Here is a 24,815-nt window from a genome sequence, read left to right as displayed (position 1 = left end):
GGAACCGAACCTCCCCATACCGATTTCTTCCGAGCAGTCGCAGAGCGTTTCCAGCATCGTACTGCGGCAACAAATGGCCTAGTGAATAAGGTTGTAGATGAATGAACAAGGGGAGATTCGACTCCAGATCGTCATTGAGAAAGGCGGCCGGGATTCGTTGGAAAACGGATATACTGGTGTTGTCTCGATCTCGATGTCTCGATTTATCGCCTGCGTTCGAACCAACCGCTGGAGCCGGCAATTGCGACCGACTGATCCATCACCCACTCGCCGACACCGAGATACTTCTCGATCCACTTCGTCATGTCCTTGTTTTCGCCGGCAGCTCTGTCCGTCTTGAAACTGGGTCTGACGATTCCCAGATTGGGCACATGTTAGCCGCCGCAGAGTCTTGTCTTTGTCGTCATCGAGGGCAGAGATCCAGTCTTCGCTTCGGAATATTGAGAAAGTTAACTCACGTCAGGCCGGTCGAGCGCTGCATACCTGCGAGGAAGGCGGAGACTAGGAACGACCCAAGAATTAGCGAACCGATCGACTCGAGATTATGCATCCAACAGTAGGACAATCAAAGAAGAGTGGCTGGGGAGGGGACTTACAGAGCACCGCATCGAATGCGTAATGAGTCAAACGTCCAATCTTTGACCAGAGGCCCAGAGTCAGCAAGTTGAGGAGCTAGGGAGGTGTTAAGACTGCGCGAGCAAATCTCCAAGCTAATGTAGGCAGCGAGGCGAGCCAGAAGCACTCGCCAGCAGCCCGGCAGGGGAAAAGGCTGGACCAACCATTTTGGTGCAAGTTGTTGAAAAGGTCTGTCTGATTCGATTTCCTTTGTCGCTTTTTCTACGCTCGATGACGTTGCTCTGTTCGAGTGTTTCTTGTTATCGTTGCCGTCGTCGTCTCGTGGTTGTTGCAGCGTTCTCTCAAAAGTCAAAAGGCTGGAGTTCGAAGGTTGTTGGTCATGAGACAAGGCTCGCCTGGCGGTGGCAGGCACACTGGAGCAATTGGAGTATGATCCCTCCCCCAGCTGACTGGCTGTGCTGTCGAAGTGGACTGTGCACACCTCAAAAGCAGCCTTGGTGCCTGAGGCTTCTTCTAATCTCTTATCTTGACATGATAAGGTGCCTAGGTGCATGTCTTATCTTATCTAAGGTACGTTACCTTCGGTTGATGGACTGAGGTTTCCCTCAGGAGCATCGTCGAGTGTCGTATCTTCAGTGGGAATCAAAGTCTTGCAAGTGCAAGGTCGATTAAGCTCATCCTCGCGTGGCTTCAAGTGGAGCAGCATCGCTTTTATGGCTTGCCGACCATTATCTGTCTTACCGTCTTCGATGTACCCCAAGTCTCATGCCCAAGGTACCCTACCTGGGGGTTTTGAGTGCTTCATTTCATCTCTCGGATGGAGCTCTTCATGGCAACATCGGTTTGCGGGTGTCACTCTTGTAGCACAACCCCTGCAATGTAATGAGGGAAATAGAAGCAAGAAGCGCGACTCGGACCCGAACCATCGAGACGGTTTGAATCGCGTCACCAACAAAGCGGATTAGCCGGAGCTCGGATGGGGGCCTGGACTTGTTCTCCTCCGCGGCACAAGTGGAATTGTCCGACGGTGCACCGGCGGTGGCCCACCTGTCCTTGAGATGGTGAGATGGTCATTGGCCGGATGCGGGTGTTGAGAGGTTGGAGCTGCCCGGAGCTGACAGAGTCATGGACAAATGCATTGTCGCCATTTGCCATTTTCATGAGAGGTGCGAGGCATTGCCAAGGTGCAAGTGGGCCAGGGGACCTCTCCACTCCGATACTCTGGCCTGGAGACTAGAGAGAGACCCAGCGGCCTCTCCATTCATTGCAGTCTCCCAGGATGGAGGGGCATACTTCCACGGAGGGGCTCTTTGCCGTTTTTCTAGGTGACATGGATGCGTTCCATTTTCCATTTTCCATTTTCTGGAGGGGTCGGGCGTCCGGGCTGGTTTGCCGTTTGGCAAAGGAAGTTAGAACCAGAGGTGGAAGCTCAGACCCGGAGCCAAAACTAAAAGAGGCAAAGGAAATGTGTGGTCTGCTACCGCCGCCGCCGCCCGCCGCGGCATGGGCTTCTAGTTTGTTGAGTGTTTGAGGCTTTAAAAAAATCGGGCAGCTCAACTCGCCTCAGACTCGACTCAGCCCAAGGGAGCTTGGTCGGAGCTCCGTCGCAGAATGGAAGCTGCACCAGTGTGCAACAGACTGTCAGATGGATGCAAGTGCATGATGGGCACGAAGTAGTGGGAGATGGCGAAGCAAAATAAAACGAGAAAATACCCGAAGTTGGAGCTAGACAGTTGGATGTTGCTGGATCCAATGGAAGCGACTGAAATCCCTCACTGTCACCCATTTTATCCGGCCATCACTCCAGGCAGGTCCTCCCATCATTCGATTCTCTTGCGCTCTCACTTTCTCTTCCTACTATTCACGGCGTCATTGCTGTTGCTATTACTCTCATTGCGTCTACGGAGTACTGCCCAGCTCGATAGGCTCGAGCGTTGGAGAATAAATAGCACGACGTACGGATACACGGTACGGATACTCGGTGAGTGGATCATTGCCGTCGTATCATTGCATTGCGTTGCGTTGATGGCCCCTTGGATGTTTCTGTTGTGGTTTCCAGTTGGCATCTATTTATTTTCTTGTTTACCGTCTGGTCAAACCACGCTGTTTTTCTGGGCTGGCCTGACGTCCGGACCTCACCTCACCAGGCTCACCTCACCTCGCAACACCCAATCTTGGGGCGCCTCACCATATCCCGGGCCGTTTTGGTATGTGCTATTTGCGTAAACCTTGTTCGGGCCGTGGGCTTGTTCCTTCATTGGCCAAGCGTTTCCAGTTGGTGGATGAGCATGTCAGAGTGAGGTGAAAAAAAAAAAAGGTGAGATGAGCAAGAGAGGAAGCAGGAACACATTCAATGCTCCAATGAGAAGGTCCTGGTCATGCCCTTCTGTATTTCCTTCCGTCGTCTCTTTTTTTCTTGGTTGCCGTGCCTCAACATTGGACGGCATGAGATGGCAAAAAAAGATGGATGAAAGTGGGAGGTGTCAGGCTGGTGCGAAGCGCGGGACCCTGAAGCCTGAGCTTAGGTAAGGCAGGTAAGGTAGGCGTACCTATGGCAGGGTACCTGTCACCGCAAGCTCCTCACATTGGTGGGGGGCCCAGTCGCTACTGCCAAAGCTGCACTTTGCCCACTTGAGTTCCATTGCTTCCATTTCCAATTCTGGCAGGGATTGGGGGGAAGGTGCGTGGGTGCTTGGGTGCTCCCCTCCTGCCATCCGGCCACGGACCAAAGTGCACGGACCACTCCGTTGGATTGAGGGGCAGCTACGCTCCTCAGCACCTTCTCAGCACCTTTCTCCCCTCACCTCACCAAACGGGGGTGGTGCCGGCCGGTGCAGGGAACAAGTTCAACGAGGGGCAAAGCGGCGGCCACCCGGGCAGACTGAGGAAGAAAAAAAAAGAGGGAGAAAAAAAAAAGGCGCCGACACCACCGCCGACGCAGGCCACAGCAAATGGAAGCAGCAAGCAGAGGATGGGGAGTGCGCCGCCGGGCAGCTTTACGCTTCACTTGGGTTTGTTTGGGTCAGGAGCAAATTGTTTCTCGTCCCTGCTCCTCGTGTGTCTCTGCCTCTGCCCGTCTGAATGTGGTCTTCAACAAATACCTAGCTGAGGCTGATGCTCAAATACATCATCTTGTGCATAAATCCTGCATTGGCTTAACCACCCCCCAAAAACAAAGAGTCTCACTCGTCAACCTCGTCGATTTGGATGACCTTTTTTTATCGTATTTTTTTTTATTAGTTATCTCTCCCCTTGGCCTTACGTACCTTGCCTGACCTTGCCTTGACCTCTCCCTCTCTGTGTCTTCTCTCTACCCACCCCCACTCCCAGCAGGATTTAACAACCGCATTAGACCCCTCCTCCTCTTCTTCCACACTCCTCCCTTTCGCCTCGACCATCCTTAAGTAGCACACTTCTCCTCTGCTACATCTATTCTCCATCCTACGGTGATCGACTTTTTCTATCAACTCCCCTCATCACCCGTCCAAACCCATACCTATACATCTAGACACAATGGCTGCTACCGCCAAGGACCATCTCGATGTCGGCGGCAAGATCGCATGGCTCTCCAGCCTCGATACCGCCTACCAGCCCGAGAAGAACTACCGCCGTTCTTCCATCATCTGCACCATTGGCCCCAAGACCAACTCCGTCGAGGCCATCAACGCTCTGCGCAAGGCCGGTCTGAACGTTGTTCGCATGAACTTCTCCGTAAGCTCCCCCAACCCCATCACAGACGCTAAAAGTCAACCCCCACCAAAGTCTGCCTATCTTGCTAACCCCTCGCTTCTGAACAGCACGGCAGCTACGAGTACCACCAGTCCGTCATTGACAATGCCCGCGCCGCCGAGAAGGCTCAGCCCGGCCGTCAGATCGCCATTGCCCTCGACACCAAGGGCCCCGAGATCCGCACCGGAAACACGAAGAACGATGAGGATCTCCCCATCTCCGCCGGCAAGATCCTGAACTTCACCACCGATGAGCAATACGCCACGGCTTGCGACACCGACAACATGTAAGCTCTTCTCTCTCTCAAAGGCTCTCCCCATGGCATTACTAACCGCTGTTTTGATAGGTACGTCGACTACAAGAACATCACCAAGGTCATTGAGCCCGGCCGTATCATCTACGTCGACGATGGTGTCCTCGCCTTCGATGTCCTCAGCGTCAAGGATGACAAGACCGTCGAGGTCCGCGCACGCAACAACGGCTTCATTTCCTCCAAGAAGGGTGTTAACCTGCCCAACACCGATGTCGATCTTCCCGCCCTTTCCGAGAAGGACAAGAACGATCTCAGATTCGGCGTCAAGAACAATGTCGACATGGTCTTTGCCTCCTTCATTCGCCGCGGCCAAGACATCAAGGACATCCGCGATGTTCTCGGCCCCGAGGGCAAGCACATCCAGATTATCGCCAAGATTGAGAACCGTCAAGGCCTCAACAACTTCGAGGAGATCCTCACCGAGACTGACGGTGTCATGGTCGCCCGTGGTGATCTCGGTATCGAGATTCCCGCCGCCGAGGTCTTCGCTGCCCAGAAGAAGATGATCGCCCTCTGCAACAGAGCCGGCAAGCCCGTCATCTGCGCTACCCAGATGCTCGAGTCCATGATCAAGAACCCCCGCCCTACCCGTGCCGAGATCAGTGACGTTGGTAACGCTATCACCGACGGTGCCGACTGTGTCATGTTGTCCGGCGAGACCGCCAAGGGCAGCTACCCCAACGAGGCCGTTTCCGAGATGCACGAGGCCTGCCTCAAGGCCGAGAACACCATCCCCTACGTTTCCCACTTCGAGGAGATGTGCACCCTGGTCAAGCGCCCCGTCAGCGTTGTCGAGTCATGCGCCATGGCCGCTGTCAGAGCTTCCCTCGACCTGAACGCTGGCGGCATCATCGTTCTCTCCACATCTGGAGAGTCTGCCCGCCTTCTGTCCAAGTACCGCCCCGTCTGCCCCATCTTCATGGTCACAAGAAACGCCTCCGCATCCCGCTACGCTCACTTGTACCGTGGTGTCTACCCCTTCCTGTTCCCCGAGGCCAAGCCCGACTTCAGCAAGGTTAACTGGCAAGAGGATGTCGATCGCCGCATCAAGTGGGGTGTTGAGCACGCTTTGGAGCTCAACGTTGTTAGCAAGGGTGACACTCTGGTCGTTGTCCAGGGCTGGAAGGGCGGCATGGGTAACACCAACACCCTTCGTATCGTCAAGGCCGACCCCGAGCACCTTGGCATTGGAACTTTGTAATGGATTGGATTGCGGACGAGGAATGAAAAAGAGAAGAGAGGCCCGTCGGCGAGCGGGAGATACCAAAGTACCTAGTAAACCGTGATAGACGATGGTGGACTATACTGTCCAGCACACACGAGTATGATTTGCACACATGAATAAAGTTGATATCACCTTCCAAGAATCTTCCTCGAAGCGATTATCTGTGCCGAAGTCCATCCGAAGCTGGATGATGAATCAATTAATCAATCAGACGAATCTAAGCTGTCGCGGGGCGCCCAGAATGACGGGCCCAATGAGACGACATCTCCGAGACGGAACGAAATGGCGGCGATTACATTGCAGCCTACGGTACTTCATCAAGACACGATCACTATCGCCCCGTTCCAATCACTAACAGTTCTGCCGGCGGAATTGAGCAGACGGGAAGATATCCTGCGGAATGAGCTTGAGACACAAATACGACGGACTATTAGTAACCACATGAAGTCTCTCATGAGTCTTACGGTCAGCACAATGGAAGCCCAGAATGAAAGAACAATATTTAAGGATCCATCCATGCTCCGTCATCGACATACATCAAGACAATGTCATCTTCACTTGAGTTGTTTGATAATATGCATTGGGTATGTCTATCAGTTCTCCCGTTTCCTACAACTGGGGGAAGGCTTCCCCCTGGCGTGATCAATTAAAGCGGCATCTACAGGTCTTTGAGCTCGAAACGCTTGCGCAAGTACTCGCCATACTTCATGATCAGCAACGGCACAGGTAACATGGCGGCAGCGATGAAACCGAGAATACTACTCGCCCAGCCGACGCCCAAGTTCTGGTTCATCTTCAGGCCCGCAAGAGGTAGTGTTGCTCCCGCCACGGATCTCACGACAGCGTTGGCGGCGAGGGCCGAGGCGGCGTAGATGGTGAAGGCATCGACGAGGTACATCTGCAGCGCCATGAAGATGATGAGGTTACCGATGCCGACGATGGCCGTGCCCAGGATGGGCACGAACCAGTGGATATGGTACTCGGCCGTCCAGCCGTAGATGAAGAGACCCGCGGGGAGGAAGACGGCGCCGGCGGGGAGGGCGACGAGGCGGTATTCGGGCTTCATTCCTTCGCGGACGGTGCCTGCTTCGTCGGCTGCGGCGTCTGCTTCGGCGGCTTTTCTCTTAACGTACTTGTCCGAGGAGAGGCTGAAGAAGACGACGCCGATCATGGACCCGACGCCGAGGCCCATGAAGGCTAGGCCTGATGTGCCGGCGCTGAAGCCGTAGGTTCCCATGAAGACTGAGGTGATGGAGGTGAACATCAGGTAAAGGTAGCCGTAGACTACGGCGATGTAGAGGCCGCTGTTGCGTGTGTTAGTTCAGAGGAGGGAGACAAGACTTGGCACAGCATGATGAGGATTGGGTTACGTACAAGATCTGGGTGATTGGGGAAAAGGCAATCATCTTGATAGGGCGGATGATGCCTCGCTTGAAGTAGTCAGCCGAAGAGAGGCCAATATCGAGTTTCGACCGCAGCAGAGGGTTCCCAGTCTCTTTCTGAAGTCTCTTCACCTTCCTGTCAAGGATGATGGGCGCGTACGTCTCCCTCGAAAAGATGAGCATGACGATACTCAGAACCCCGCTCACAATTACAATAAGCCAAAAGACCCATCGCCAGCCAGCCGCATCAGCAAGGAACCCTCCCGCCACGGGGCCGATGATGGGACCCAGTAGGGGCCCGATACTAAACGCCGCCATGGCCGCCCCGCGCTTCTCCTGGCGGATCATGTCGGAGATGGAACCCGCGCCGTTGGTGATGGGTGCGGAGCCGAAGACGCCAGCGAAGAGGCGGAAGACGATGAGGGCGTTGAGGGTAGGCGCGAGGGCGGCGCCGACGTTGAAGCAGATGAAGAACAGGTTGCAGACGTGGTAGACGATTGTGCGGCCGTAGATCTCGCTCAGGGGCGCGCAGAGCAGAGGTCCGGCTGCGAAGCCTAGGACGTAGACTGCGCTTTGTTGTCAGCACGTTTTGTTTCTTTCCGGTTGATCTGTACGATGGGATGGTAAACAGAGGTTTAAAGGAGCGTTCATACCGGAGACGACAAAGGCAGCTAGATAGGGGCTGTTGTTGTGAAACTCCCGCATGAGGTCCGGCACGCCGGGGGCAAAGATGGAAGACGCCAGTGGTGTGACGAACGTCATGGCACTGATCAGGCTACAGTTGAGGACCTTGAGCCAACTCGGCCAGTTGTACGGATTCGCCGGGTCGTCCGGGCCATCCCACCAGACAATGTTCTCGTCTTCGGAGCTCTCGCCGCCGTCGCCGTCCTTCTCTGTCGTACCGCCAACACCCTTTTCCACGTCCTCGCGCCCCATGGACTTGCGAGATCTCGTCCGAGCCAGCGCGAGCGACTGCTTTCTCTTCTCCTCGCCGCGTTCGTCGAGGACGTAGCCCATGCTGGAGGGTATGTCGGCATCGTGGCCCTCTGCTAGGGCCTCTGCCGTTTTCTCTTCCCTTGTGGGTTCGCGTTCCAGCCGGTAGAGGCCTCTTGTCTCCTTGTCGTCATGGGATATGCTGCTTGTCGTGGCTCCTTCTTCCGCGGAGTGGCGCGGCTCTTTTGTTGGTGAGGTCATTGGAGCTTTGAGAGTACGCTGCCTTGATGTCAGTTCCGATGACCACTTATACTGCGTCCCTGTGCAGCTACACAACTGCCAGGAGCTACGAAAGTTGAGAAAGCAAAGGCTTGGCATTCCGGAATATTATCCGGCGACTTGGCGTGCAAAGCCGTGGTGTCTGTGTTTACATGCTCCCCGAATCACGTAGAATGATCTTGGATCTTTGTGTAAGGAAAAGGGCAGACTTGCCTTAACTACCTTTTATGTCTAGGAAAGCCTAGATTCGCAATCTCTCCCGAGAACCGACGCGTGGAGATTTACTCGAGAAAGCTGGTTTTCTAACTATCAACAGGAGCTTCAGGTGAGTTGTTCTATGGGAACGGTTGGCTATTGTATGTAGTTGGAGTCAATTATAGTCAAGAGGATATCGTGATTTCAAGTGTAAGGTAAGAATTGGTACAACAGTCAAGAGACTGCATATCCGCCAAAGAGTCGCTCAACAGGAAAAGAAGCAAAGAACAAGCAGCAACCTAGAGACAAGAGCCATGGACCCCTGCGCCTCTTAAACAAACAGATATGGTCTGCCGCTGTCGACCGACCATCGCAACGGGGATTTGACTCGACCGGGTCAGACCACACTCCACACCACCCTTAACATGGGTAAACGCAGCCGAATACCTCAATCGGGGTGCGTTTCCCCCCTCTCTGGGGAAAATCAAAAAGGGAACGGGGAAGAAGAGGGCTAGAAGTTGTCAACTCCGACCCGAACCCCGTTCAAAGGGACTAGGGTTAAATTTGAAGCATTGGTTTGGCCGCTGGCGGCTCGTTTGGAAGGGGGGAAATGGGGTAACGAACTAACAACTTGCTGTGCGTTACATGGGTGCTGCAGCTCCCGTTGGAGCAAGCCCATTTCACACTAGACCAATGGCTTCATGTTACGACGCCCAACCGTTGTAGGGGATCATCCGAGCCATCACGGCGGCGTTCGTCCCCTTAAGCTTAGATGCGGGTGCCAATACGCTTGGCGAGATCTTTGTAGCCTCCCCTTCGATTGCCTGCTTCTGACCATCCTCTTTTCTATGCGTAAGACGTAAGGCGAGTGAGTAAATTCTCCGCTATTTCCGGGTTGCCTCGCTACCCTTTCACCGAGCAGCGGCGTATGGTCAGCTCAGAATGCGCATGCACCCCTGCATCAACCAACGAATAATTACACTTGAGTGAGAACGGCGCAGCAGACTCGAATTGTTATCTGCTTCTAATATTGTATGCAAGCAGTGAGCCTGCATACACGATAGGTGCAGTATATTGGCCGCGACTCCTCTTCGACATGGGACTACCATGGCCAGATATATCCCCGGAGCATGACCGATTAAGCTCCCGGAAGATGCACGGAGCCGCGATCCACTCGGCGCCGAAGAAGCGGGTCAACCAACGATGTGCAACCGGGCATGAACAGCTGTAGAACTGTGTAGAGGATGTGAACTTGAAATGGAAACTGAACCCCGTGGAAATTGTTTCAATGCAAGTACGTAACAGTCCTTTGGTAATAACTGGATCTTGCTGGTTCCGTTTTCTACGGGCTTGTTTTGCTTCAAAAAGAACAAGGCGCCGAAACCTCAAATGAGAGGCAGGAGCGTAAGGAAGGAGATGAGATGAAAACCAAAGTATGCGTGAAGAGAGGCAAGAGATTCGAAGGTGAATACACATGGAGGTGAATACGCAATCGAGGCCTCAGTGAACCTTACCCTCACCCGAAGGGAAGAAAAATATCCACTCGTCTTCACCACCCACCGTCACTGAGGTGCACATCAACAACCACGCAACAGGAAATATTCTGCGCACCTTATCCTTGAGCCCTTCGGTTTACTTCACTTGAAGGGGGGAAAGAGGCCAAGCACAACGACAAAAACAGAACAGATACTCGGGACTGTCAACCTGGCCGGCAGCATCACAGCCATACCAGCAGAGAGTGAGTTTGACAAGCAAGATTCTCGAAGCAAGCACCTCAGCCACCTAGATTGCTCGATTCGTCCCGACGTAGAGAAAAATGAATGCTGATCATGCCACAGTGACGAAGCCGAAGTCAGCACTGACGAGAAATATCTCGACGCCATTGCCGTATCCCTTTCCCGCGGCCATACCTCCAAAGGCAGCCCGGACGCTGATGGAAAAGCCCAAGTCGGGATGGCCAGCCGGATCAACACGCAAGAACCTCCCGCCCTGGGATCGCTCGATCGATGTCGTCTATCACAAATACCGACGTGACCAGGCGGTGCCCGACAAGGCCACTGATTTTGAGAGATCAGTCGCAATGTTCTTCGCCGATCATCACCGAACGCAACAGCAGGAACCGACTTCTCCATACCTCAGACTTCCCGCAGTCGCACGCTTCAAGATATGCCAATACCTCATTGCCGACCATGAATCCGACATGCCCATCTGCCTCAACGACGGCCGTTTCGTGAGAGAGGTCTGGACTGACGATGAGTACACTTCACTAGCTACTGCCATGAGACCTCTGCAGCCGTACCTCGAAGTGTCTTTCGCTCTGCGCGCGGATATGCTGATTGCATTTCTCATGGGAGAGCGCTTCCACATCACCATATCGCCTTTCGTGGGTCCCTACCTGAACCCTTTGGCAACACTGTGGTGTAATAAATACGGTCACTTCATGCAGCAGGTCATCGTTGAGCTCGACCTGACTCGATTGGGTTTCGGGCCAGGCAAGGAAGCCTGCAAGTTACGCGCAGGAACCGTTAATATGGACGATCTCATCGGGGCTTTTGTTAGAGGCCAACTGAAACGAAAGAACCATTCGACGCTCAAGAGCCTTGTGCTACTCTGTCGGAGATCCTGGGGTGAACGCCCTTCCGACCATCTGCCCCCAGGTTCCAGGTCTGCCAGCGAGCAGAACAACCAGGGAATGTCGACGGAGCCGGAACAAGTGTTCACACCCAAGCGATCGAGCTACGGAGCTGACTTCTCATACTGCCCTGATGAGTTCCTCAGAATTTGCGAGCCATTCGTGCGCCTAAATGGCTTGGTTGACTCGATGCGCCTCTGCGGTTTCAGCAATGGCTATACACATTCTCTGCTGCGCCGTATCTTTCCTGTTCCTGAGAGAAGCGAGGATATCAAGTACCATACGTACCGAGTGGCGCCTTCTTCGGTATGGCCGCGCATTCCCGGCCAAAAGTCGTGGGTCGACAAAGGACACGGTAAATTTCAGCTGGATGATCATTCTCGACATTACCTGCGCGGCCTCTGTCTTCCAGAGGGAGCAGTAATGCTTACACGACCATACGAGAACCTATCGACTGGACGTATGTCGGTTGGATATGCGTCTAGAAGCATTGAAGAAACCTCAGAGAACGGCGACGCACGTGAACGTCCGGACAGCAGAACGCAACTGATCGGAAGGGCGTCTCAAGAATCGGTAGCAACGGATGAGGCGAGTCTTGAACACAGAATGCAGGTCCTAGTTCACAGAATGCGACGAAGCTTGTCAAAGAGAGAGGTTGATGCTGGTTCGCCGGCGTCCGCGACATCAGCATGGGCAATGTCGGGCTGGTCGTCTCGGGAATCAGAAGGGAGCTGGCTGGAGGATGGAACGATATCCAGAGCGACTATTTGAGAAGACACGTCTATATGACTGTCGCAACATGATGGCATTTCGGCGGACAAATGGGTGCAGTAGAAGACTGAAAGGAGAGTAGAAGTGGATGCAGATGACGTTTATTTTAATATCGTCGCTGAAGTTGGGTGGGAGAAGTTGGGTGGGAGAAGTTGGATGGAGTTGTTACTTTGTGGTTTGACGTCAGTGCAAGGTACCGTTGTACATAGACGTAGGTACGTATCCGTCCTCTGCTGCGGAAATGTGGAGAGAGAAAAAAAGATCGAAAAAAGGAACCCCGCGATGCCTGGCTGCCCAGCGGTGCTCTGTTCGTCACTGCTGCCCCACCAACATCTTGAAAGCTTCCTCGTCCAACCCCTCCACGATCGTACACTTACCTCCCTCACCAATACTGAGCACGGTCAATTAGAAAAAGAAAGAAAAAACCACCCACCACAATGTCTGCGCAAGTTCCCACCAACTTTGACGCCCAAGAGGCTGACAACCTCGAGGATGTGAGCTCGAACCCCTCCTCTCTTCGTGTCGCGAATGAAATGCGCTGACTTATTTTTTGCGTCCAGATTGAGAAGCAATTCGCCGTCAAGGGTACACACGCTGCCACTACCACCTCCGACCCTATTCACGATCGCGAGCTAACCGCCAGAACGTTCCTGTAGTTGTTCAGCACATGGAAACCTACTGGAAGATCCTTGAGAAGGTCAAGGGCTCCACGCTGCGCCTGACCAAGATCGATGACGAGATCTACGAGCACCTGAAGACCGACTTCCCCGAGTTCGACCCCGCCGCGACCATCAACGAGGACGAGATGAAGAGCAAGTCCGGCAAGGAACGGTGGCGCAAGTTCATGATGGCCTACGAGAAGAAGGTCGACGATTACAACTTTGGCACCATGGTCCGCGCCAGCCCCAAGTTCGAATACGGCCAGAACGAGGTCATTTTCGGTCAGTGGCCCCCCGCCGACCCTGTTCTGAACCTCGCCAAAAGGCGATTCTGGCTCGCTCATCTGCTAACTTGTAATACAGCGCCCCGCATGCAGTTCTACGCCATCGAGATTGCGAGAAACCGCAACGGTCTGAACGACTGGATCTACGAGAAGGCCCAGGCCGCCAAGTCTAGCTAAAGGAAATACTTTTTCGACGATGAACGTCGTCTTGAGAAATGACGCTAAACTGAGATTGACTTGCGATACCACCTGTGCTTCGTCACCTCGGCCAGAAAGCGCTTCGCCCGAGTTGAGAGGCTATGGGCATGAACATCGAGCTGCGAATGGTCTCATGATTTCGGACGTAGTACTTCATTGGATGGTGATGCCACGGTCTCGACCTCGCAGTTGTATGATGCGTATAGCACTTGAAGTCCGGGCATTGCTCTCACGCCACCATTCTCGGATGTGGCTTACGAGAATGCGACATCATGGGATTCGAGCATGTTGGTAAATTGAGTGTGGTACATACTTGAAACTGAGCAATATGCCAGGCAACTGAAATCGAGATATTCTTACGAGCCCCCTCATGAAAATACTATATACACGCTGCAGATACTGCTGATAGAGCCCGTGATAATCTGGAAGACCTGTTCAAGGAGTTCCGCAGAGACCATGCTTAACGCTACACAAAAGAAGGCTGCGGCATTTCCGCCAGCCGTGGGAGGGAGATGCCGCCATGCAAAGAGCTGACGAAGACATAGCTATAGTGCCAGCCTTTTTCCCTTTTTTTCTTTTTTTTTGGTCTCGAGGTTGTTTAATGGCGACTAACTTGGATTGACCCATGGTGAGGTCGGCGGACGGCCTTGGAGAGAAGGTTCAGGCTCCAACATGATGGTAAGCGGATCTTGATAGAATGGCCATGCCCGCGAGGTGATCTGGAGAAATCCATAGGAGATGGATGGGCCCATGTTCGAGAGCTTGCTGTCAAAAATGCTGTAAGCTACAAGGACCAATAGATCTTGTAACCAGCTGATATCCAGCTAGCTGGGCCTGGCTCAGCAAGGGTGGTGTATCTCGATATTCCTCCACTCAATTATCTTCGACATATTCAAGTCTAGCGGCTCTACCGTGAGGTTAGCTAAAGATATAATGTAAAGTGGCATTTGAAGTAGATGGTGAGCGAGGCCAGATAGATACTGGAACGCACAGAGAAACATCATTGAGCTTGGCTGTGGTGAAGACTTGTCATTTCGAGATTTGATGATTGTAAGTCTGTTTGACTTGGCGATGATGTTCCGGGAAGGTACCTAGGCAGAAGTGGCTCAGGGAGGACATTGTGGTCTATCATTTCCTCAGCAGATGGGTGTAAATGCAGATGTTCCATCTAGAGCTACGAAGATACACATTTTATTGGCATGTGACGAGGGAAGAAGAAAATAAAAGTAGTATTTCTAGATGATATACAGACGGATGAGATACGAGCAAGTCCCAATCGCCTTGCAGGTGGTTGTTAAATCCAATGAGTTCTGGTGCTAGTCACGTACATTGTGGTTGTATCCATTTACTCTAATGAAGCAGGTACGTCAAAATAACCCAGACGATCGACGAGGCCATGATTGAGCTGCCTCGAGCAGATGCAATAGATGGAATCAAGGTAACTGCAGTAGGACGCAAGGCTTGAACGTGACTAGCAAATGCTATGCTATGAGTGACAAGATTGTCCATCAACCGCCTGTCTATAGTACCTTAGATAAGGCATCTCAAGTTGATGTTCAGCTTGAGGGCGGCGTATTCCCGCCTTCTCTAATTTGAGTCTATGGTTTATTCACTTCGTATCTCTTCTCAGATGAGTGTCGAAGAGGGAAGGTGCCTTCGAGTTCTGGATCAGCTTGCTCTTTCCACCTGAATCATTACGAGCTTTTTGCCTTCCGCTTCCTACCTTCCACTTTAACTATACCGCCTTTGCGATATTGGTTTCGAGGAAGGAGTAGGATTTGAGCCTTTTCTTGACCTCTTCGCCTCCTTCACACACTTTTGCCAGTCGAAGATTTGGAATCCCATCACCCGCCTCACATCTTTATCTTCACCTGTGGCTGGATTTTCCTCTCGTCTTCTAGCAACGGAGGCATGCTGCAGAAGATCGGCCGACTGCTTGGAGGGAGAAATATTCTTAGCGTTGTGGCCACACTTTGAGCTGCCTCAGAAGCTGAACTCAGACGCCTCGAACGTTGCATCCACCAGCGCCATCAGCTTCACTTTCGCATTGCCTCTGCGCTGCCACTCGTCTTCCCTGCAAAGAAGGTATACGACGAATGACCCATCTCAAGCAAGCAGCATTCGCACCTCAACAGCAACAACCATGGGCCAATTCACTTCCCAGCCCCGTGACGACACCTCGCCGCCGCCCGATCCAGTGCTCAGCCTTTCACAGGGTACAGGCGGCGAGCAAGGAATCCCCGTGATCACTCGTATCCGCACCGAAGGTGGTAAGACAGCTACTGGTAAGTCTGAGTTGTGCCTTACTCCCAATCTCCAAAGCCCTTCATTTTTAGTTCTTTCTAACGATGCATTCTAGTGACCCTTACCCTGCAAGAGACAGCATTGACGTCGGCGTTGGCCTCGACCTCCACCATCTCCTCACTATTGCCAGTGATGACAACTCTGATGACTACACTGACACCTTCGCTGACTACCTCCACGCTCTCGTCTACCGAACAAAACACGTCACTGCCCAAGTCGACTGGTTCACCTGACCAGGAACCCCACGTCACTCTTTCCAGGAAGACATTGATTATCATCAGTTGTGCTGCTGTCGGCGGCTCTTTACTCCTCCTGTTCCTCATCGGCATGATTCACGCTTACGTGCGCCGAAGAGACGCGATCAAGGAAGATGCTAAGAAGGAGGCTGCTGCTGCTGCTGCTGGTGCTGGCATTCAGAAGCGTGAGCTGAACCAGTTCTCTCACCAGCCTCACCAGCATGCCAACGAGAATGGCTACAGCGTGGCCATGTCTCGACCAGCCGCACGTGCGTGCTCGGAGCCGGATCTGTACCAACACTTTCACCCGTCACACGAGGTAGCCAATGCCAGTTTCCGTACCCTCCCCGCCGCATACCCCGTGTATGAGCCGCATCCAGCACAGGTTGTCGCTGAGCTTCCTGCCGAGCCATGTGGCAGCGGTCTTCCGCATTACGGTTATCGAGGATAACCTAGATGGAGGGCCTTGGTTGAAATAGGTTCGGTAGCTTATGGTGGTAAGCATTGGGTCTAGGTTGAAGAACAGAAGTTCTGGATTCACTTGCATCGTCAAGTTGGGGACATATCATTGGCTGGATGGAGGGTCATGTAAGTAAGTCTCTTCTCCAAACGTTAATAATGTTGGTGGTCATGGTGGTTTCGGAGAAGAGCTGGGTACCCGCACATTGCTGTCTTACGGCTTTTTTTCGGAATGCGATTTTGTCTTTCACATCTTTCACCGTTTTTTTGGATTATCATGTGTAGGAATTCCATACTTGGAAGGCGTGTAAGGTACGTACAAGGAGAAGAAGGACGGTCACATTAGCAGACGTCGACGGACTCGAGGCTACGACACCACGACTCAGGGCTTGACGGGAATTGCACGGTTTTGGGCATTAACCCGCTGCGGCCCATCGCCCACCCCCTCTCCAACTTTCGCTCGCAGTAACGTTCCGGCATGGCCCGTACGGGACGACATTGGCATCAAAGTATGGCCGTTACCAATACCGTGGTAATGCAGAGTCAGGGCCGTCGAGCCGAGCACGGGCAGATCTTCGTTGGTTCATATCTGCTCTTTTCGTGGCCGCCTTCCTACGTACGTTCTATATGACAGACTCCTTAAGCAACTGACAGTCAGGTCTGTACATCGACTCTGACCAATTTACCCGAACCTGGGAGCAGTCTTCATCATCGCGATGATGGAAAAAGTAGCCGATAACCGATCCATCTTCCTACATGACGCTGCTGGAGACTACGTACCATCTAGGGTATTTCCCCGGGAATAGAGCGGAAAAGAAGATAGATATACTTCGTTAGTCTGTATGCCACGCCGCTTCAACCCCAGATGGACAGGGAAGCCTGAACGGGGTAAGTCCAAGATCAGACGGGGTGTGCCAGAAAACCGGACAACTTGGCAACGCCAAAACGATGTGAGACTCGAAGGCAAGATGGACGGTTTCCATCTCCAAAGGGCCGTCCGGCAACTGACCAGCTGAACCTGTCAACGATATGTTCACAATCCTATAGAGACTGACTCCATTTTCTTCAACTCAAGGTGGAGTTTGCGTCTTGGTTTCCACTGCTGTGGCTTCGGGTCGGCCGTATTTGAAAGCTGGGGTTTCTCCAGCTTGGCTTGAACGTCGATGAAGCACTCTCGACAAGCATGGAGGCGCTAATCGAGCTAGGCCCGTACAACGCAGCAGGTCATGCCCCACGCCCCCTTGAGCCCTCACGAATCATGACTCTCTTGATGATCTGCAGCCGTTTTTGCGCTCGTGCCTGGGGTGTGCTTCCGATTGCAATATGATACTTTGTCGGGCAGCTCGCTCAACTTGAGGCATTCAAGTCTTGTCTAAGTGGCATTAATCGGTTGACCCTGAGCCCTGCCCTTACTCAACCTTTTCTGAGGCGGGCTGTTATGAGGAAAGTCGGATAGACAGTGGAGGTCGGTTTGAGCCTACAACGACCAACAGCGAGGGCATCGCGGCCTTCGTCCCGTTTCTCAGCCAGCCGCTGGCCGAGCAATCGCGCCGTATGGCGTTGCATCACATCGCATCCAGACTTCCGTCCTCGTCCCGACTCTGACCGCTACCTGCCTTAGCTCCCACCTTTCATCAGGTACCTTGGGGTGAGTAGACCCTCGGCTGACCGGGGCCATAGCCGCTACCGACGTGACTGGGTGGAATCCATCCGCCGTTATTCCCGTTCACATTCCCGATCCTGGGACGGTCTCTCTTAGTCTCATATTGCCGTCTCTCGTGTGGGTGGAGGTTCACTAACACAGATTGTTATATCCTGCAGTTCCCTCGTTCTCTCGACGCCAGATTCTTCGTGATTCACTCATTCACTCACCTCCACTGCTTCACGCATCTCCATATGGATCGTGCTCCAACCTCGTTGAACATCAAGTTGGAAACGGTCATGGAGCTTGTACCGATTCACACTCTCTATCTTCAGCCTGCAAATTCGTTTTGAGGCCTCATACATCATCGGTATTGCCGTCTAACAAAGTAGTCCCCGACTATGACGAACAAGATGCTAGATATCGAAAAGGCGCCTCAGGGGTTCAAGGGAACCAACTCTTCGCCAAGTGCCAACGAGGCTTCTCAACCGCCAAGACCTGACGCCCGTGTCGACGCTAACAGTACAATCATTTTCAGATACTTGGCTTTCGATACAGTCCTACCCGCGCCGGCCGACATATCTTTCCAAGTATCGGCCGAGTCGCCGCCAGAACCAGCACCCCCAAACCTGTCACACTACACCTCGCCTCTGCAATGGCCTCAACCCCGGAAATACCTCATGCTAGCGCTGTCGTGCGTCGCCACCTTTCTCACCGCATACACGGCCGGCTCGTATTCACCACCGTCTTACATCATGGCCGATGACCTTAGCACCTCTCAGCTACTCGTCTTGACCGGTATCACAACCTTTTGCGTCGGTTTCGCCCTCTCACCGATGGTGTTAGCGCCCCTGTCGGAGATATATGGCCGGTATCCAGTGTTTGTCATCTCTGGCGTTGTATATGTCATCTTCCAAGCCGTCTGCTCTGTTGCGCCGAACCTGACGGCCATGCTCATCGCCCGGTTCCTAGTCGGTGTCGGCGGCTCCGTCTTCAGCTCGGTCATTGGCGGCGTCATTGCGGATCTTTGGGCAAAGGAGCAGAGAAACACTCCCATGGCCCTCTTCAGCGGCGCCGTGTTGGCTGGAACGGGAGCCGGTCCCCTGGTGGCTTCACTCATGGTCAAGAGAATGGGATCTCCGGACGGAACGCTGGCATGGAAGTGGATCTTTTGGCACCAGGTCATCGTCGACACTGTTCTTGTCATTGCTCTGGCTGTCCTGTTCAAAGAAAGCCGGGGCTCCGTCATCTTATCAAGGAAAGCCGAAGCTCTGAATGCGTGGTATGAGGAAAGGGAAAAGGCAGGATTCTACGGCGTTTGGTCGGAGGATACAACGAATAGTAGCGATGTTACCGACACGGCTTCGGATTCAGGAGCTGATATGCAGGTGTGCTCCTGCTGCGGCCTCGAAAAGACATCCGCAACTTGTCAGTCGAGTCGTCGATGTTCTACCCAGCTTAAACCCCAACGGCTGCGTTGGCTAGTTAAGGAGGACGAAGAACGGGCATCCATCACCACGCTGATTTCAATGTCGGTATCCCGGCCATTCCACCTTCTCTTCACAGAGCCCGTGGTCTTCTTCTTCTCGATATGGTGCGCCTTTGCCTGGGCCGTCCTCTACTGCACGTTCGGAAGCATCCCTCTGGCCATGTCACGTAGGCGCAACTGGGACATTGAGCAGTCGGGCTACTTCTTCTCCGCCATGATCGTCGGCTCCGTGGTCGCGACCATTGTCGGTGTCCTCCAGGACAGGCTCCTCCAGCTACCAAACTGGCGAGCCGATACCCCCCTCGATGAATCCTCCCGCTTCTGGCTCTTCATGCGGCGTCGTTTCCCTGCCGAGGCGCCAGAGTCGCGCCTGTACTTTACCTGTATCACAGCCACCTTCCTCCCCGCGGGCCTCTTCATCTTCGGCTTCACAGCCAAGCAAGAGTTCCACTGGATCGCGCCCGCCTTTGGCATCGGGCTCGCGACGTGGGGCATCTACTCGGTGTACCTGGCCACGTTCAACTACTTTGCCGACATTTACCACAAATACGCCTCCTCGGCGCTGGCTGCGCAGTCGTGTTGTCGAAACATACTCGGGGGCGTCTTCCCGCTCGTCACGGGGGCCTTGTTTCGAAATCTCGGGGAGGAACGCGCGGGCTCGCTGTTGGGTGGGATTGCCACGGGCTTGACTTTGATTCCGTGGGCGCTCGTTTTCTTTGGTGAACGGATCCGGGCCAAGAGCCGGTTCGCTATCGTGAGTCTGGATGCCCTCGTCCTTATCTGCAGTGTTCACCAGCTAACTCATACAGACTTTGGAAGCCTCACGATAGTCAGTCCAAACAGACGGTCGTATTTTGGATATCTAGATCAACGGGTTCTCAGTAGCACCCCGTCTTGCTGTATTAAAAGGATACATATTGAACACAATATAAAGTCATTACATAAATGCTCAACACGCACGATGCTAGTATACCTAACGCGTCGATAAAGCTGAGGCAAATCAACTCTTAGAAAAGATGAATGAGCAAATACTTTTGTGATTGGGCAACTGTCTTTCCTTTAAACTAGCCCGATATAACTCCTTGAAACGCTCATATCATACCACAACGCAATGGGAATACCTTCTATCCGTACTATACACTTCAGTCATCAACGCCTTCAAAGCTGGCGCAAAAGCCTCTACAGCGCCTCAATAGTTTTCAGCAACACCTCAACACCCCTCTTCTCCAGCTCATCGCCGCCCTTGAGCAGAGACGACACGTCACTCAGTACACCAAGCGGAATGTAACAACCTGACTTGGCCTTCTCCAAGCTTTCCTTGAGCCTGCTGGTATGCTCCCATTCCTTGGCTGCAACCTCTGCACGCTCAATGACGCGGCTGGAGATACCGCACATGGCGGCACAGTGCATTCCGAAACTACCCTCAGCAATTCCGTCTTCGAGCTTGTATAGGAACGTGACGCGCCTCTCCTCTTCGTCCACGTGAATCTGCATGCGACGTGGGCGAATCTCGGTATGGTTCTCGAACTCGGTCGCCAGGGAATGGTAGTGCGTCGCAAAGAAGCCGACACAGCCCACGTGTGTAGCAATGTGGTGCAAGACAGCCTGTGCAACTGCAACTCCGTCATAGGAACTGGTTCCACGTCCGAGTTCATCCAGAATCACCAGAGAGCGCGGCGTAGCCTCTGCCAGGATCTTCTTCGTCTCAGACAGCTCCACGAAGAATGTTGACTGAGAGGCAAAAATGTTGTCATTAGCACCAAGTCTTGACATGATTCGGTCAACAGGAGTAAGTCGAGCGGATGTAGCCGGAACATGGCATCCGATTTGGGCCAAGATAACGGCAATACAAGACTGCTCAAGTTAGCTGAGGTTCTAAGTAGAAGGCTTTGGTATAATATGACTCACCATTCTCAGAACGGTTGATTTGCCCGCGGCATTGGCACCAGTTAATAGGTTGATGTTTGGCGAATCACCGCCAAGTTCAATGTCGTTGGGGATGAAGTCGGCCACTGCATTCAACATGCACGGATGACGCAGCTCAGAAAATTCGACAACACTGCGTTCCTGGTCGACGAATTCGGGGCGACAGCTAGGTTCTCCTAGCGAAGACGAGGCCTTGGCGAGACTAATGAGGCAGTCAAGTTGTGAGATGATCCTGATAGACTGCGACCAGGTTTCGTAATCGGCGTCGAAGCGGCGGAAGAACCGCGTGGCCACCTCCTTGACGATCTGTGAATGAGTCTCTTCCGCTTCTTGCAGCTCTCGGACCAAGTCTGTGAGCTCGTCAAAGTAGTATCTCTTGACACTTGCAGTCGCCGACATCTGGCGCCAGTCTCTCGGCACCTTGACGGCCTTGGGTGCCTCGATTTGGTAGACCTCCTTGCCAATATCGGTGAACTTCAGCGTCTTGCACTTTAGCTCGGACTTCTTGCCCGTGAGGAGTGTCTGCAGCTCTTCCTTGATGGCTTCGATCCGATCTTGGCTATTGTCAAAATCTTCTTCGATACCACGTTCAGGAATGAGGAGTTTGTCTTCCTTCGCCTTCTTTCGATCAAATGCAGTTTTCCAGTACGTCAAAGGCTCACTGAGATTTGGCATGGAAGCCACCAGGCGTTCGACCAAGCCATTGCCGCCACCAACTTCTCCCAATAGCTCCATGGTGTACTCAATCTGTTCGAAGCCTTCGAGCACGCGCACGAAGTCCTCTGGCTTGCAGGAAGCAGCGTGGATTCTGGAGATGAGGCGTTCTAGGTCTGGCATTCTCGTCATTTGAGATGTGAACTTCTCTCGCATGCCCCTGTCGGAATTGAGCATGTCTACGGCATCCAGGCGTTCATTAATACGCTTGATGTCGCAAAGAGGGTGGCACACCCATTGGCGGAACAGCCGCTTGCCAAATGGTGTGACGCAGCGGTTCAGGAGAGTGAACAAGGTGCCATCCTGCCCACCGTTCACTGTGTTGGAGAAGATCTCCAGGTTGATCAAAGTCTGACCGTCGAGGATAAGGGTTCCGTTGCGGCGGATAGGAGTATACCAATCGAAGCTGCCCTGCGACAGGAGGTCGCCCTCTAGTTTCAGAACCCTCAGGTACTGGACCAGGGCACCAAGAGCAGACATTAGCAAGTCCTTGCCCTTGGCTTTGGCCAGAGTATCAGGCCAAGCTCCCTCACCACCATCTTCCTTGGCGAAGTAGTTGCTGTTTTCGAGCTCACGACGAGTGGTCTCTGCGTCCCAGAATTCGCTGCCGGACTTCAGGTAGTTCCAGATAGTCATTGGAGATGTGTTGTTCTTGAGGATGCGGAGAGCTTTAGTCGAGATCCGAGACTTCTCCAGAATCAGTTCTCTCGGGCTCGTCTGGGCAACAAACGTCTCGAACTTGGTAAGGTCGGTATCATCTTCGAATTCAGTGACGGAGAATTGACCCGTTGCGCAGTCAACGAATGTGATGCCAAAGGCAGGGTTGCCGTCCACTGTGGACTCCTTGATGGAGGCGCAGTATGTAGCCAGGTCGTCCTGCAACATGCTTCCATCGACGAGAGTGCCACCAGTCAAGATGCAGGCTAGCTCTCGGCGGATGATCTTGTCGGCTTTCTTGCTCTTGGCCGAAGTGTCGCCCCTCTCGCGCATTTCTTTTCCGAGCGCAGACTCCATCTGATCAACTCTGGCAACCTTGTAGCCCTTGGCGACGAATTGGTTCACCCACATGTCGAGCGAGCTCTCTGGAACACCGACCATGCGCATGTTGACACGATCGGTCAGCTTGAGATCAAAGAGCTGGTGACCAATGGTGGCATCGTTTTCGTAAAGCTCGTAAAACTTGCCCTTCTTGAAGAAAACTACGGTGTCCCACAGCTTCTGCTTGATCTCCCAGTATTGCTTCTCGAAAGGGGAGAAGTTGTTCCAAGCACCAGGCGGGATGTACACCGACGACGGATCGTAGTCAGGGTCACCTCGAGGCTTTTTGTTGATATCCACAATGTTGGCAAGCCAGGGGTAACGGTCCTCCGGCTCTCTGGTATGCGCCTTCTCCTTGGTCTTGAGGGAACGACGAGCTTGTTGCGTGGGAGCAGTGCGGGTGGTAGCAGACGCAACGTTGTTAGGGTCGTAACGCCACTGCTGAGCTGTCGAAGGAACCGGGACATCCAACATAGCCTCGTCGTCTACTCCTTCGTACTCTTCTTCCTTGATGGGAGACGAAACATGAGACTTCTTTCGTGACGCGGCCTTGCTTGTTGCGGAACGTTTCCGCTTCTTGGATTGCGAGCCTTCGTCTGACTCGTCACTAACGACGAAGTCAATCATATCTGGTTTGGTCTGTCAGGCCATGATCTGTTCGCAGAGACAAGGCTACCCACCATCATCGTCCTCGGGCAGGTCATTGCTTGCAGCGTCCTCCTCATAGTCATCGCCATCATCCACAATGGCTGCCGGGGTCCGTGTGCGGCGGCGTGTGCTTGCGGTTCGGATTCGAACGAATGGGTCGTCATCCTCATCGTCGGAGGCTTCGGCGTAGTTGACAGGCTTTCTGGACTAAATGGGGCATGTCAGCACAGCGACTATCACGCTCAATCGGGAATCAGCGAAGTACCTTGCGGGTTGGGCTTGAGGACGGCACAGGGAGCTTGGTAGTAGTCTGTGGAGTCATATGCTCAGCTGAAGTAGATGGCGATGGCAAGGAGTCATCCGCTACCTTGGCTGTCGAGACACTCAAGTTCTCCTGGGAGCTTACAGGCTCAATGGCATCGCTGCTGGGCACGGGAGTAAGGCTGGACGATTTCGGAGCCTGGGGAAGTGTATTGGTTCGTTTCGACTCTCTCAAGCAAGGAGACGAGTCGGGAGCTTTCGCCGTGGGCTTCGGAGTCGGTGTTGAGCGAGAGACACTGGTGGATTTAGAGAAGAACTGAACAATAGTCTTTTGGGTCCCGGCCGATGACGACGGCTGGCGCTTGAGGGTTGGTGTCTTGGCCGGCGTACGAGCGGCTGAGGAGGATCTCTCTCCCATGATGCCGACTGTCTGTTAGTTGGTTCTGTGTGCGGCAGACCAGCGGACAGAAGAGAAGGGGATGGGCGAAATAGAACGAGAGTCGTGAAGCTCGTGGGCTTTCAAAGTTTAGGTCAATTAGGTACGGTTAGTGGCTGGAAAGAGCTATCAGCAGATGTGCCGATGTGCTGGAAGAGAGAGTCAAGGAATGTCGGTACGGCTCAACGCGAAAGGTGGCTCGCGTTGCCCGGTAGTATTGAGCTTTGTGGGTGTTGAAACTGATCCCAATCAGGACGGAAGCTGGGGACCAGTGCTGGGATGACGCGCCAGAAGTTAGATAGAAACTCGAGAAAGTCGCGCTCTGAACGCGTCCGAAGTGGCGGGGCCGCGTTCTACGTTTAATTGAACGACCAGGGGAGGCGGCTGCAGGGATCACTGGTGGGGGTCATCCTATGCCCGTGTACCCGCAGCCCTGCCTTACGTAATATTTTGGACTGCCTCTTTTCCATCATAAGGGAACGGACA

At 53.4% G+C, this 24,815-nt stretch overlaps 9 protein-coding genes across 9 annotated transcripts; 6 read left to right on the top strand and 3 right to left on the bottom strand.

The window, feature by feature from the left end:
• Window positions 1-203: 203 nt before the first annotated feature.
• CLUP02_14448 (uncharacterized protein) lies at window positions 204-782 on the bottom strand (the record flags this gene model as incomplete). The annotated part of the gene is made up of 4 exons (XM_049293376.1): window positions 204-348; window positions 459-501; window positions 597-672; window positions 780-782. 4 exons carry the CDS (start codon window positions 780-782, stop codon window positions 204-206), a joined length of 267 nt encoding a protein of 88 aa, XP_049150522.1.
• Window positions 783-2,259: 1,477 nt separating this feature from the next.
• Window positions 2,260-2,802, top strand: CLUP02_14447 (uncharacterized protein; the record flags this gene model as incomplete). Its single annotated transcript, XM_049293375.1, has 1 exon — window positions 2,260-2,802. The coding sequence occupies one exon, from the start codon at window positions 2,260-2,262 to the stop codon at window positions 2,800-2,802; it is 543 nt and encodes a 180-aa protein (XP_049150521.1).
• A 1,287-nt stretch (window positions 2,803-4,089) lies between these two features.
• Window positions 4,090-5,819, top strand: CLUP02_14446 (pyruvate kinase; the record flags this gene model as incomplete). The annotated part of the gene is made up of 3 exons (XM_049293374.1): window positions 4,090-4,287; window positions 4,374-4,591; window positions 4,652-5,819. 3 exons carry the CDS (start codon window positions 4,090-4,092, stop codon window positions 5,817-5,819), a joined length of 1,584 nt encoding a protein of 527 aa, XP_049150520.1.
• A 682-nt stretch (window positions 5,820-6,501) lies between these two features.
• On the bottom strand, window positions 6,502-8,536 carry CLUP02_14445 (uncharacterized protein; the record flags this gene model as incomplete). The annotated part of the gene is made up of 4 exons (XM_049293373.1): window positions 6,502-7,147; window positions 7,218-7,791; window positions 7,879-8,424; window positions 8,509-8,536. 4 exons carry the CDS (start codon window positions 8,534-8,536, stop codon window positions 6,502-6,504), a joined length of 1,794 nt encoding a protein of 597 aa, XP_049150519.1.
• Window positions 8,537-10,448: 1,912 nt separating this feature from the next.
• CLUP02_14444 (uncharacterized protein) lies at window positions 10,449-12,035 on the top strand (the record flags this gene model as incomplete). The annotated part of the gene is made up of 1 exon (XM_049293372.1): window positions 10,449-12,035. One exon carries the CDS (start codon window positions 10,449-10,451, stop codon window positions 12,033-12,035), a length of 1,587 nt encoding a protein of 528 aa, XP_049150518.1.
• A 282-nt stretch (window positions 12,036-12,317) lies between these two features.
• CLUP02_14443 (uncharacterized protein) lies at window positions 12,318-13,155 on the top strand (the record flags this gene model as incomplete). Its single annotated transcript, XM_049293371.1, has 4 exons — window positions 12,318-12,529; window positions 12,596-12,620; window positions 12,679-12,976; window positions 13,058-13,155. The coding sequence occupies 4 exons, from the start codon at window positions 12,318-12,320 to the stop codon at window positions 13,153-13,155; spliced, it is 633 nt and encodes a 210-aa protein (XP_049150517.1).
• A 1,924-nt stretch (window positions 13,156-15,079) lies between these two features.
• On the top strand, window positions 15,080-16,167 carry CLUP02_14442 (uncharacterized protein; the record flags this gene model as incomplete). Its single annotated transcript, XM_049293370.1, has 2 exons — window positions 15,080-15,461; window positions 15,536-16,167. Coding segments are annotated over 2 exons (1,014 nt in total), but the record flags the coding sequence as incomplete, so codon positions are not given.
• Window positions 16,168-18,218: 2,051 nt separating this feature from the next.
• On the top strand, window positions 18,219-20,136 carry CLUP02_14441 (major facilitator superfamily transporter; the record flags this gene model as incomplete). The annotated part of the gene is made up of 2 exons (XM_049293369.1): window positions 18,219-20,060; window positions 20,116-20,136. The coding sequence occupies 2 exons, from the start codon at window positions 18,219-18,221 to the stop codon at window positions 20,134-20,136; spliced, it is 1,863 nt and encodes a 620-aa protein (XP_049150515.1).
• Window positions 20,137-20,485: 349 nt separating this feature from the next.
• On the bottom strand, window positions 20,486-24,311 carry CLUP02_14440 (MutS domain V; the record flags this gene model as incomplete). The annotated part of the gene is made up of 4 exons (XM_049293368.1): window positions 20,486-21,160; window positions 21,215-23,613; window positions 23,665-23,839; window positions 24,039-24,311. 4 exons carry the CDS (start codon window positions 24,309-24,311, stop codon window positions 20,486-20,488), a joined length of 3,522 nt encoding a protein of 1,173 aa, XP_049150514.1.
• Between the last annotated feature and the right edge of the window lie 504 nt (window positions 24,312-24,815).

The sequence above is a fragment of the Colletotrichum lupini genome, chromosome 7 (assembly GCF_023278565.1).
Source record: "Colletotrichum lupini chromosome 7, complete sequence".
NCBI classification, from domain to species: Eukaryota; Fungi; Ascomycota; class Sordariomycetes; order Glomerellales; family Glomerellaceae; genus Colletotrichum; species Colletotrichum lupini.
The sequence above is the reverse complement of the archived record's forward strand: the minus strand, read 5'-3'. Positions and strand labels throughout refer to the sequence as shown.